The 13,879-nt window shown below is 43.9% G+C and overlaps 1 protein-coding gene across 7 annotated transcripts in view; it reads right to left on the reverse strand.

Annotated features, from left to right (window-relative positions):
• The window catches only part of MEGF11 (multiple EGF like domains 11), a 250,824-nt gene that overhangs the window by 24,927 nt on the left and 212,018 nt on the right, over positions 1-13,879 (reverse strand). For all 7 annotated transcript variants that reach the window (XM_063169985.1, XM_063169987.1, XM_063169984.1 and 4 more), the window contains 7 exons: positions 13,226-13,372; positions 10,578-10,712; positions 6,945-7,073; positions 3,967-4,095; positions 3,146-3,274; positions 547-675; positions 174-407 (listed from right to left, as the gene is read on the reverse strand). In XM_063169985.1, the coding sequence (XP_063026055.1) occupies positions 174-407; positions 547-675; positions 3,146-3,274; positions 3,967-4,095; positions 6,945-7,073; positions 10,578-10,712; positions 13,226-13,372 (1,032 nt within the window). The remainder of the gene's footprint in view (positions 1-173; positions 408-546; positions 676-3,145; positions 3,275-3,966; positions 4,096-6,944; positions 7,074-10,577; positions 10,713-13,225; positions 13,373-13,879) is intronic.

Raw genomic sequence — 13,879 nt, forward strand, 5'->3', positions numbered from 1 at the left:
GTATTTGCTTTCCTGTCCCATTTATGTGTTTAAAGATCATGGCATTCTGAGGAAGAATGGAAGTGTCATTATTTTTGAGGCTCAATAACACATGTTACACATCACAGAAACTTGTATTTCCCCAACAGACAGGAATATGAGTCTGGATTTGATTAACATAAAAAGACCCTTACCAGAAAGTGAGTAATCTGTATTAGTCATCCTCATGGCTGGAGTGTAAGATACACTTGGCATGTCATGGCCCTTCTCCTTCTGTTTCCGTCGATACCACACAAAGAGTGCCAGCAAGACCATAATAATTAGAAGGAGAATAATAATTCCAATGATTGCTCCCACTGAGTGCCTCTCTGATCCAAGAGCTGGGCTAATTTTAGTATAGGGGTTTAATTCTTCCATCATAAGAGCCGCTGTTAAAAGTAATTCATAACACACTGTAAATTGAATCGTGCATTTCATTTTTGAAACACTGTATTTTTTTAAGCACATCATTGGAGAGGGGGAAAGAGAGAGGGAGAGAGGGATTTTACAGAGAGAATTCCACTGTACCTTGATCACATCGGATTCCTTTGAAGCCGGGACTGCAGTAGCAAGTGCCTGTGACGTGGTCACACGTTGCATTGTTCATGCACTCACACAGTTGTTTGCAACCATAACCAAATGTTCCTGGAGAGCACTCTGGGGAGCCAAAGAAAAACATTGCAAGGAATTCTTCTGGTTTTGGGAATGGGCACAACATTTGCCATGGGAAATCTGGTAGAGAAGTCTCCCTGGTTTTAGGATCTCTAGGATAACACCTTAATGTGAAATTATTATTAGTCTAAAGCAGGAGCTAAATGCATTCTATGTGCAGTTTGCTACTTATTAAACTGTAACTTTCTGGAAAATTCATAGAATGAAATCAATGATAGGTACAAAGGCTTTAGAAGACTTGATGTATATTACAAATGTTCAGAGTTTAACAGAGCTTGAGCTCAGAAGCTCCAGACAACAGAGCTCAGCATTCTTCACCTTAACTTAACCTTAAAAACTTACCTGTTTTATTTTTTCAAGGGGAGTTGCAAAGAAAAGTTTTAAAGAACATTTATATGAACCCTACAGCCTTTACCAAACAAACCCCACGTGCTTTCCTACCCATGGATGGGCACTGGTAGGGATGAGTAGGAAACAGAATAGGATAGGATAGAATAGGAATAGAACATTGCAGGTGGAATTTCAGAACTGAGCATCTGAATGGTTTGATTTGCTCTCCTTCAGTGTCAGGGTTCCTAATCCAGAAGGAATTTCTATCCTGTCTTTGTGTTTCTATCAAAGACTGAGTGTCCAGCTGAGAAATTTATTCATACAATTACCATGATGGGCTATTACAATAAATCTGTAGGCAGCTTACTGCACTTCTGGAAGCACTGTTCAAGAATAAATTAAAAGAAACAATGTCTGTTGCTTACTTCCATGGAGAAGCTGCATTACTGAGAACATGCTCCCTTGCTATGATCCTGTGGAATATATTGTTCAATATGTGACTCCTTGTGTGTCACTGCAAATGTTTTTCATGGCATAACACCACCTCCCCAGTGTCAGCCTCAAAGTAGCTTCTGGTAGCCAAAATTTAATATTAAGTACAGAACCATAGCCAGTATCTGTTTATTGATTTGCAGTGTGCATTAGAATTGTATATTTATTCTGTTGGTACTCAAACAAAGAAAAAATAAAATTATTACAATTAATGCTCATTCTTTTATTAGCCTGCAGCCTACTTAAAATGAATAAGGCCTAAATTTTGGGACTGCACCACAGAAATGATGCCTGCAATTAAGCATTTCATCTGCAATGCAGTGTGACTGCCCATTCAGCAGGATTTGGAGAAGGAAGGAGCCTTAATGAAGAGATTCTTTTAGATTAAACAGTAGAAAAACAAGTAAATAAATACATTTGTAGTTTGGATAGAAAAGAAAGCCTCAGGCTTTATACAGGGGTGAAATCATAAAGCAGCTCCTTGTGTAAAATCTGCTATTGTGCAGTTCTTTGTGGGATTCTTTAGTTTCCTATTTTGATTGTGGCTGCAGCGAAGAGCATCCCCAAATTCCACTAAGCTGGCCACTTACAGAGTTACAGTGGTGCCATGTACAATCCCCCAAGAGCACACAAATTTGGCCCTGAGATATTCACTTTGCTGAATGCAAGTGTGTGCAAAAACACATTTATGAATTAAGTTACATGCACAAATACTTCCATAAAGTTCCACGTAGCAAGCTACAGTTAAAAAGCTTGCCCTTGCAAATCTGGCAAGAATGTTACTGAATTACCTTCCTCCCAAAAAAAGTGAGGGAATCCTGTGGAATGAATGCCTTGGGAAGATGAGGTGGATTTCGTCTGTGTTTAGAACCCCAGTAAGTGGGTGAGAATTTCCTTGTGAATTACGGCACTGGACAAACACACACACAGAGACATCCTCTTCCCAGGACCCTCATTCTGTGTTCTTCTAAGAAGCCATTTGGCACAGCCTGCTAAATATTCCAGCGGGGCATGGACAACAATTCCAGGAAGACATTCCAGATCCCTTGCAAGGGAACTGAGGCTCATTGGGGAACACTCACTGCTCAAGCTAAACACAGACCCTTCCCAAAATGGCAAGCAACCTTGTTTCCCTTGATCTGCTTTCACTGTAAAGATGAATTTTTGGTCCATGTCTACATCATAACTTCTGTGGGAAAGCCCCATATCCCCAATATTCTTTGGAAGGCAGAGAGCAGAAAGGACTTGTTCCTTTTAACCCTTCTGTCTTTATGCACTGGGAAACCTGGGGCTGCTGCTCCCAGCAGCTTTAACAAGGCCTGAGGCAGCTTTAGGGCTGGGTGTGTATTAATCAGGTACAAGTTGTTGGCAAGGCCCTGAGTGCAGTGATTTACTTTCTCTCACCAAACTTTAGCCTGGGAATGAAAGGCCCAATTTGCAGGGATTCACTGAATTTCTTTATGCTCAGACTGTCCAGTTTTCCAGGGGTGCCCTCTCCTCCCTATGGATTACATAAGGTGCCTGAGGTCACTGTCCTGCTGACATCCACACCTCCTTTAAGAGCCAGTTTGTGCAAGGACTGTGAAGCACCCCCCTCTCTGGAGAAGGAGGGCACCGAGGTGGCTGCACTCACTCTGCTCACACTGCTTGCCCGTGAAGCCCGTCCTGCACGTGCACTGCCCGGTGACGTGGTCACAGTCAGCCCCGTTCTGGCACTGGCACACATTGGCACAGTTCTTCCCATAAAAAGCAGCTGGGCAACCTTTCAGCAAGAGAACAAGGAAAGAGTAAGAAATAAGCTGAAAGTCAAACTCAGATGTGTTATCAGCACAAAGTATGTGGGCGTATAAATCAATGGATTTCCAGCCTCTGTATATTTAATGACATTTATTTGATGGTCTAAATGCAGAGATACTGTGACAGACAATTTTCTTGAAGTAATGTTTCTCATCTTTACAGAATTGCCTCTGAAGTGTTTCAGAAGAATGAAAACTTGACCCATCTATACAAACTACATTTTCAAGAAGTGAAAAAAGATGCTAAACAGAAACTCTCTGCAAGACCAGGGATCAATCAATTATTTGCAAGTGAAAGAACCTTCTTAAAAGGCTCACCAGAATTGGATCTCCTCTTTCATACCGGTAATTTGGCACTAGGGTGAGAAATCTCTACCATTTTCCTAAATCAGACCATAAATACTGGGGCATTAACAAGCAGGGACACTGACTGTGCAAATTCTAACAATGAATCAATAATCTAAATGATTTTCCCCTCCTTTACCGAGCGCCAAAGGCATAAAAAACCTTGGAAAGCTTCAGGACTGTTTTCTTAGGGGTGATGTGAGGTTATCAGGAGTAAGGAGCATGTGGTTTTCCAGGGAAAACTGCAATACTGGGAAGAGACACGAGGTAGCAGCACATGCTTTGACAGATTCCCTGTCTCTGAAAGGCTTACGCTGAGTGCAGTAGAGCCCCGTCCAGCCATGAGTGCATCTACATTCTCCATCGTAGGGGCTGCACAGTGCTCCATTGTGGCAGTTGCATGAATGAAAGCAATCAGGGCCCCAAAACCCAGCGGGACAAGCTATGAAAATAAAAAAACATTTGTCAGCCGACAAAAAAGAAAGCAATGATACTGTGTTAGTGCTGTGGAGGAGCAACAATAAAGGGAGAACCCGAGAGACATCAGCAAAGCAGAACCACACACTGACAGTGACCAGTCCTCCCTGGACAGGGGCTGGTCCTTCCTGGACAGTGATCAGTGCTCCCTGCACAGTGACCAGTGCTCCCTAGGCAGTGACCAGTCCTCCCTGGACAGGGGCTGGTTCTTCCAAGCCACCATTGCTCTCCAAACCCTGGTGCCACCCTGTAACCTCTCCCTGGCACAGGGATTTCTGGCAGCAGGTTTATGAAGAGGATTTTGCCCCTCTGCCCTGTTCAGGTGAGACCCCAGCTGCAGAGCTGCCTCCAGCCCTGGGGAACAACAGCAGAAGGATTTGGAGCTGCTGGAGCAAGTCCAGAGGAGGTCACAGAGATGCTGCAAAGGCTGGAGCCCCTCTGCTCTGGAGCCAGGCTGGGAGAGATGGGAATGTTCAGTTTGGAGAAGGCTTTGGGGAGACCTTAAAGCCCCTTCCAGGGCCTAAAGGGGGTCCAGGAGAGCTGGAGAGGACCTGGGACAAGGGATGGGGGGACAGGACACAGGGGACAGGGATAGATGGGATATTTGGGTGGAATTGTTCCCTGGCAGGGTGGGCAGGCCCTGGCACAGGGTGCCCAGAGAAGCTGGGGCTGCCCCATCCCTGAAGTGTCCAAGGCCAGGCTGGACAGGGCTTGGAGCACCCTGGGATAGGGGAAGGTGTCCCTGCCCATGGCAGGGGTGGAATGGGATGGGCTTTAAGGTCCCTTCCAACCCAAAGCATTCCAGGATTCTGTGACTCCATGATGCCCTGTGTGGGGCAGGAGGCAGGATCAGGTCTTTGCTGTGACCAGTGACCCTCAACAGGACCCCACTCTGTGCTGTGGCACTCTCCATGCCTCACTGGCATCATCTGTGAGGACAATTTAGGCAGAGTTGCAGGATATAGAGGTAATTTAATTTTCTTTTTGACATGCTGGAATTCTTGCATAATAGAGCCCAGCTATTCAGGTTTACTTTGCTATGCAATCAACCACTAAAATTACCACATTCATTTGAAGCACAGAGTGCTACTCCAATCATGAAAAAAATGTAAAGAAAACTTCTTCCAGTATGAATTCACATCCACAAATTCAGATTGCTATTGTTGTTGGGGGGCTAATATTAAATTAAAATCTCTGGGTCTATTTTATATTTCAACAAGTACAATATTAATACATTAAAAAAAGTTATTGTAAGCCTCCCTCCAAAAATGAATGCAGTAAGTTACTGTTATTAGTGCCAGACTAAAAGATCCGAAATTATGATAGGCCTTCAATATAACAACTATATTTTTGCTTTAAAAAGCACTTTCCATTGCTTCCTGCTAAAGCCATGAATTAATAAGGCACAGTTCCCAGGAAACCTGAAAGTACAGACACCAGGCCTATTTCCATGGATGCCAATGGCTCCATGGATGATAAATGGAAGTTTCTGGCATTTGACAGACACCTCTAAAACCAGAATGAATGGCCAAAAAACCCTGCCATGACGTAAATCACACAAAAGGTCACTGGACTCACACAATGTAAAGCTGAGCAGGATTTGGCCTGAAGTGTTTGTGCTATAAGCAACCAGAAATACTTTTCCAATGCTCTTCTAAGGCAGAGCTGCAGGGGCTGTTAGTGAATCCAGAACTGGCTCTGGAGTTGGAGCTAAAATTATCTCCTGAGCAGCTCCAAGGCCAGGTCATTCCAGGTTAATGGGAGCACAGGGCCAGAAACAGCCTGGGAGGGGAGCCCAGGTGCCCAGGGAGCCTGGGGTGGGACAGGGTCACCTTGGGAGAGTTTCCCTTGTGTGCAAGGGGAACTGAGCAAGGAGCCACGTCCCCCTCTGCTCATCCAGAACCCAGAGTGCCCACAGGCAGGTGCTGCCTGCTGAACTGCTCCTGCTGGCCTGGCCTGCCTTGCTCTGGAAGGAAAAGCACCTTTTTTCAAGGTTAACAGACACTAACAGACATTTCCCAATTAGATGGCTAAATATAATGAGGAATATGTGCAGCTTTCTTTTTTCCCTTTTTTCCCCCTGCTGTTTTTGAGTGACAGCAATATTCTGCCTGTGGAAGACACACAATAAAAGCAAAATTACAGCCATCTGTTTTTATCCGATTCCTGCTTTATCACTTGGAGTTTAATATATTTTACTCTGGAATGCTGTCTAATATGCTAGTTGTATCCTGAATATGAAGTAACATTTCTGAATGATCGGATATTGCCTCCCTCTGTGATCTAGCTTCAATTAAGGGATGCTCTCAGGAAATGACACTTTGGGATCAGCAAATGCCAATCTTCTACCTGGGCAATTTTCAGAAAGAAATCCTTCATCCCTACAAGGCCATATTGACTTTTACAATTAAATTACATTTAATAGAAATATTTCAGCTACCTAATTTCTCAATTCTAGGGATTTGGTACATGAAAACATTTACTGGTTAATAATGTCTAAATGTAATAGCTGAAAGAAAATTATTACAAAAAATAAATAAAAAGGAATCCAGCTAGAAATTAAAAGGGAGCATGGGGCTTTCTTTTCTGATAAGAGATTGACCTCCCTTTCCTGGAATAAAAGCCAGTCAGGGCTTCTGCAATGCAGAAACTAATTCAATCCAAAGCTAACTTAGATTAATTAATAGAAATCTGCTTTAAAGAGAGTAAGGCAGTGGCTGTGATACAACAGGGATTTCCCCAGAATCCAGCTTTCAGAAAGCCCCAGCAAACCCAAAGTGGGTGTTTGGAGCAGAGGAGGAGCATGGCCCTTACTCTGGGAGCAGTCGGTGCCGATCCAGCCCGGGAAGCACTGGCAGGAGCCGTCGATGGGGTTGCAGGTCCCGTTCTCGGTGCACTGGCACACCTCAGCACAGTCCTTCCCAAACTTCCCACTGGGACACACTGCAAACACAAGGCACTTTGCTGCAGCCTCTTCAAAGGGAATGGCAGGAAATCACAGGACTCGACAGTCAGCAATTAGAGATAAAATTAATTAAAAACGCTTTTCTTTGGTGAAGCAAAATTCCTCTGGAAAGCAGGAAAAGTATTCAAGCCCATTTTGCTTGCATCCCAGGAGTGAAAACAATAGGAAAAAGTCATATCAAAATCCATTTTTCTGCTGGAAAATGAAGCTAATATAGTCAGAAGATTGCAATAATTGAAGGGCAGTATGGAAGGATTACGAGAGACAAAACAGAGAAGAGGGACCATCACAAGAGGAAGAGAACAAGAAAACCTTAGGAGAATTCAGTGAGTAGCAGCCACGAGTGGCTGGGACTGATCTGGTTTCCAAGGATTTTATCTATATTTATATTTATATATGTTATATATCTGTTTGACTGAGAGCTGTTTAACAAATGTGCTGCATCCCAACAAAATCAGCACCTCTCCCTGTGTGTCCACCTAAGTGAAGTTGGAAGAAAAAGAACTCTCAATATTTTTCCAGAGTCATCCCCTCACATCCTAAGCACAGTGACAGGAAACTAATAGACATGTAGATCTTCAACCTCCCACCAAATTATTGGAAATCTTTAACGTTAACGTTGATGGAAAGCTCTGCTCAGTAACAAATGAAATGTTTCATTTCTGGGCTCTTATTGGCTGTGTTCCCTGACAAAAACAGATGTATTTTCAAAACAAGATAAAACATACAGTCCATCTTTGCAAAGAGGCTAACAAATGGAACTGGACTTGGATCCTGGTAAATAATAGCAATGTCAAAAAAGTGATTAAGGCACTTCCCTGAATTATGCAGCTGTTTCACCACTCCAGCCTCTCTCACTTTCTCAAAAGTAGTCTCTGCAGGTGACCTCAATCTATCCTGACTGTGAATCAGCCACAGATTGAAATCCTGAGCTGTGATTCATTGGCTTTTATATAATATGCCATCCTCTGCTCTTACAAGAGCAGAGTATTGTTTTCTACTTGTGTTTCTATAGACTATGGACTTATCTGTAGGAGTGGATAAAGTTGGGTTTGGCTTTCACACTGTGTGCTAAACTGAACTGTTCCTAAATGAAAAGAGATAAAACTAAACACAATACACAGCCAGGATGGAAAGAATACACAAAGAGAGAAGGAAAGCAGAACCCTGCTATCACAGACAGCAAAAACTGAACTGATCTGTCAGCCCAGGCTCCTGGACAGGCCACACCATTATTCCCTTCCAGTGCCCTGCAAGAAGGAGCTCCAGGCACTGTTTTACGGCATCTTTGAGATGGAGATAGGCAACAGCACCTCGATGAAGGCTGGGGAAGGTATGTACAAAAATGGAATTCTCAAAGGACTTCCTTTGGAGAGGAGCTGATTTGTTCTGCACCATGGAATACTGGTGGATCAGGGCAGGATCTGTGATCCACACAGAGCTGCTGGCAAAGGGACCAGGCCACACTTTGGTGCACAGAGGCAGAACTGGCAGAGGGGCTCCCTCCACAGGAGCTCCCCTTGTCTCTGGAAATGGGATGATGCCCTCTGGAATGGCAGCACACGGGGATGACAAAATGGTTCTTCTCCCTAATTTAAACAACCTGGCTGTGGACTGACAGAGAGACTCTTGTGAAGATGTGAGATCCAAATTCAAGCATTTGTTAAATGTCTCAATCATTTTTAGAGAGCTGTAAAACAAGGCCTAATGCTGCTTTCTCCAGCAGCAGCCTGACTGTACAACACAGATTGGGATGTTAATTAGCTCAGAAGGCTCTGAAGTGAGACTCCCAAAGTCCCTGTGGGATGTCAGGTGTGTTCTAGCAGTGATAACAAGTTATTATCAACCCATCTCGCTCTGGGATTATGAAAGATATTCACAAAACAGCTGTTTAGTTGTTTGCAGCTTGGAATCCTTGGCACAACTGAGTCAACCTGTGCAGTTCTGGGGGTTACACAGCTCCTCACATGCACACACTGCTCGTGGAAGAATGTTCCTGCTGCCAATGGCACAAGGAAATGAAAATTCCAAAGTGAAATCTTCATTTCACATTTTTCTAATGGAAAATTAATTAGCATTTTTCTTTCTACAAAATAAAGTTACATGTTAACTCATTATGACAAACTGCAACACAAATTGATTTTAATTAGGACATGAATATTTTAAGATTAATTTGCTAGATAGATCAACATTTCAAAGTAAAACCAGAAGTGCTGAACATCTGAGCAAAAATAAAATAGTTTTCTTAAGAGGATAATTAGACCTGCTTATGCTTTGAAATCTGGCTAACGTTTCACATAAAATGGACAAATGCACTGAAATACGTTCATTTTAATAAATTAATTGGTGTAATGTTTAGTTGACTATACAGCACAGGAAAAAAAAACCCCATGGTTATATTTAATCTATGCTTAATGATTTTGGGTAAGTGCTGCCTGCAATCCCACCTTACTGAAAAGCAGGTCATTGAAAGTGTCATTCAGTTCTGGCAGGGGTGGTGACTTCACAGGGGCAGGGGTCACTACAAATCACTTCTTTTAAATATCTGTGTAGCAAATACCCACTGCAGTATGCAGCAACTGAGAGTGCAGAAGGCTGAGGGCTTTTGTGGGTATTTTTAGGATGAAAATGACACCTGGAGTTAAATGTGGAACTTTGAAAGGTACAGAAAGGTGATGGGTGTCTGGGGGAGCTGAAGTTCCTCTTCACTTGTGAAAATGAACTCGCTTCTCTGCCTCACTGCAAACTTTCCTTGTGTCCGTGGTTTTAGCCATTCCCAGCCAGGTCCTGCACAGTCTCAATGAGGTTTGGTGCACAACTGGGTGTTGGGGATTGCTCACCTGAGCTGGCCTTTACCTTAACCAGAACCTCCCTGTCCTGCAGCAAAGATCTCAGGAAGGTGCTATCAACATTCAGGTGAGGACAGGCTGAGCAGCAAGAAAAATGAAGCCATTGGATGCTGATGTATTTACAGCAGGTGTCTCATTCCACAGGCATTTCAATCCAGTGTGGCAGAGCTGGATTATTTATGAAACCAGGAGCACATCGTATTTCCAAGAGGGTGACTGAGTACCTGTTTGCATTTTCCCTCGGAAGGAAAGAGTTTCTTGGGATCTAAACTGCAGAAAGAAGTGAAAAGTGCAGGGAGCAGGGGATGGGGCTGGCTCAGAGCAGCTGCGCGGGAAGGGAGGCGGTGCCTTGGGTGCAGAGGGTCCGGGGAAGGGAAGGGAAGGGAAGGGAAGGGAAGGGAAGGGAAGGGAAGGGAAGGGAAGGGAAGGGAAGGGAAGGGAAGGGAAGGGAAGGGAAGGGAAGGGAAGGGAAGGGAAGGGAAGGGAAGGGAAGGGAAGGGAAGGGAAGGGAAGGGAAGGGAAGGGAAGGGAAGGGAAGGGAAGGGAAGGGAAGGGAAGGGAAGGGAAGGGAAGGGAAGGGAAGGGAAGGGAAGGGAAGGGAAGGGAAGGGAAGGGAAGGGAAGGGGGCCGTACCTTGGTTGCAGAGCGGCCCCGAGAAGCCGGGCAGGCAGTCGCACAGCCCCGACACGTGGTGGCAGGGACCATTGCTGTGCACGCACTGGGGACACGGCTGGCTGCAGTGGTGCCCGTAGAACCCGGGGGGGCAAACTGAAAACAGAACAAACCAAGCTGTCACAGGTTTTTCCATCAGAGCTTGAGAATTCTCTGTCTGTCTTAATCCCAACCTAATATTTCTTAATTTATCAAGCACAATTTAGTGGACAGCTGAAATGATGAGGCCTGTTGGATTGTTCCATGTCTAATAAAGTGCAGGCTGGTAAAACTGCTCCTGTGTTCAAACATTCCCACCTTCCTTCCTCATGGAAGTCCTTGGCTATTTAATATCACAGCAGAGTTCTCAGCAGCCTCCCTCTCTCAGGACACTCATTTGAGTCTCTCTAAACTAAAAACTTTGACAAAACAGGAGTTTAAGATACTTGAGACCCCACAGCAGATACGGTTAATAACACACATTCCAAAGATTTTAGGATAGGTAGGAAAAGAAACACTGGCATACATGTACAAAAACAGAAACTCAGAAAGAAATGGAAATTGAGTCAAGAAATCAGAGAAGGTGTATTAGGAAACAATATTTTATGTCAAAACCGTTATGCCAAAAGCTGATTTCCAAACCTATCTGGTGCAATGCCTGTGCTCAGCTGGGAGAAGCAACAGCCATCAAGTGATGAAAAGAAGCCAATAATGGTAATTATGTAACACCATACAGAATCACCTGATTTAAATCAGTAATCACATCAAATAGCTGAGTAAACTTGTACTGAATTGTGTGCTTATTTTGCCTAAAACTTGGATTGAAATTATTATAGAATTTGTACATCAGGTACAGAATCAGGATTATGGCTCAGTATCTCTTCTAAAAGCAGATTTTTGCTTCTAAGAGCATGTAGAGCGAAAAAGCATCCACTGTCCAAACATTCACTGCAATAGATAACACAAAGAAATGTTAAATTGCAGTAAGTGACAGTAAAAATAACTTTATATGTTTTTATTTTTACTCCTGTGATTCTCTGTTCTATAGTTCTGGCTCAGTGGTTACTAAATCATGTCTGTTCTATTTTTCCAGCAAATGAGAATTTTCTCATGGACTGTATGTTCTCAGAGGGTGTCAGGCTCTTACCCCACTGCACATTTCCAGCTGGAGCTTAGCTGACAGGTTGGTTGATGATGCAGTAGCTATAAAACAACCTGGATCATTCCTGGAGACATTTCTGCAGGCTTAAGAGCACTAAACCATCCCAGTGTCTCATGTAATCCTGATTACACAGACAGAACAAGTTGGCTGAGTATCATCTTCAGTATCATCCTCAGCTCTGCCTTGTAATAAAACAGCCTAAATCCTGTTTCTAAATGAATTTCTAAGAGAAAAATATGGATGATTTTGAGAACAAGCTTAGCAAGGTCTGCTTACAAGGTATTCTTGAGCCTGAATCCCAGAAAAGAGCTGGAAGCAAGCTGGATTCCAAGCTGGATTCCCAGGCCAAACAGTCACAGAGGCAAGAGCAGAAGCATCCACAGGACCCCTCTGCTGTCACCCCAGTGGGGAGGAAAAGTTCTCCCCATCAGATCCTTGGCAAACATCCTCAGGGAGCAGCCTGATTCCTGGGCTTGCAAACTGGGCACAAGGGGTGCTCTTGTAGCCTGCATGCCAACAACTGATAGAACTAAGCTGGTTTTTTTTCATCTCAGAAAGGTCAGAAACTATTAACTTCTGGAAGTTTTGCACTCTTAAGGTTTCAAATTTGTAAAACATTTTCTTCCTCATCTCCCTGAAGCTCTGAGCTCCACATTTTAGCCTTGGAGAGAGGTTTTACAGCTGCACAGATATGCTGAAGCACCTGGAAATTGGGGTTTATAATGGAAATGCTTATAGGCCATTAACTACAGCAGTGCTAGAGGTCATTGTTATAATGGCTTTAAATAAAAACTGTCAGCTACAAATTATTTTTAGAGATGAGTGTGTTCTAGTGTCAAGTGTAACTGGTGAAATCAAAGGGGATCTATGAACTGGGCATGCAGAATGTCTCACAGCAAGAGGAAGAAGAAATGCTGAGCAGAAAACAAAGACAAATCCACTTCTTGTTTACATGGGAAGATGGTTGGTGTAGTGAATTAGGGTCCCTATGGGGCAAATGCAGCTTCCCAGATAAAGCAAAGGAGAGGATTTTTATCTGCTTGGTACATTTTAATATGTAGCAGCAGAGCATCAAACAGGAGCTATTTTGGGCTGCTGTGTTTCTTTTTCTGGCATACAAGAAAACATTGCCTTGTTATTTTGATGCCAACGCTCATCCACTTGTCATTATATGATGGGTGGTGGCTGACTGCTTAACAGGTCTGACTTCACTGAGTCCTGCCAGCTTTGGTTTGTAAGGGTGCTGCTCCTCCTTCCAGGTCACCTGTGACCTCCAGGTGTGATCAGAAGAAGAAACACAAGGCACAGCTCAGTGCAGGAGAGTTCTTGAAGAAGGAGCCTTTTCCAGGCTCGTTTGCCCTCAGGAAGTCATGAGCTACAGCGGCTCAGAAACTGTGGATTTGTCTGCCTGGTGTCATAAAGGAGCATTTCTACCTGCCTTGCTTCTGCCAGCTATGGGAAATCTTACTTCTCTGGCACAAGGGCCCTCTGAATCCCGGAGCACAGTCACAGGTCCCATCCTCAGGGGAGCAGGATCCCCCGTTCTCACAGCTGCAGGAGATGGAGCAGTTGGGTCCCCAGCGGCCCTGGCTGCAGATGTTGTCACAGTGGATGCCTGAGGACACAAAGCCACACGTTAGGCTTCCCACAACTCTCACTCTGCTCATTGATCAAAGAAATGCTTGGTTGGACTGATGCCTCACAGTCCCCAGAGGGATCTGGGAAGGAAACAGCTCCTCTTTTATCTGCTTAATAAAGTGAAAATTAAGAAAATGCCAGAGAGGTGAATTCTGTAGGTGTTGGTGGGAGCCTGTTCAGTCCTCAGCACCATTAAAGAAACTCTGCATGTCATCCAAGAGATGAAGGTCAGGAATTGCTTTAAAGTCACAAAATAGCTCAAATAACTGGTCTGGAAATAGGCAGTTGATTGAAGCCTGATTACTTACCTGTTGAGAATTGGACAGCCATAAAAAGAAAAATCAGGACTTTGCAAAAACATGTTCAGTATTTGGATTGTTGAACACAAGTAAATTAAACTCTATTTTGTGTTCTGTTCCCCTTCTGGCTTAAACCCCTGTGCTCTGGTGTTTCGTGCACATGCCCCACAGCTACCCAGAACTAC

This window comes from Melospiza melodia, chromosome 15, assembly GCF_035770615.1.
Source record: "Melospiza melodia melodia isolate bMelMel2 chromosome 15, bMelMel2.pri, whole genome shotgun sequence".
Lineage (NCBI taxonomy): Eukaryota > Metazoa > Chordata > Aves > Passeriformes > Passerellidae > Melospiza > Melospiza melodia.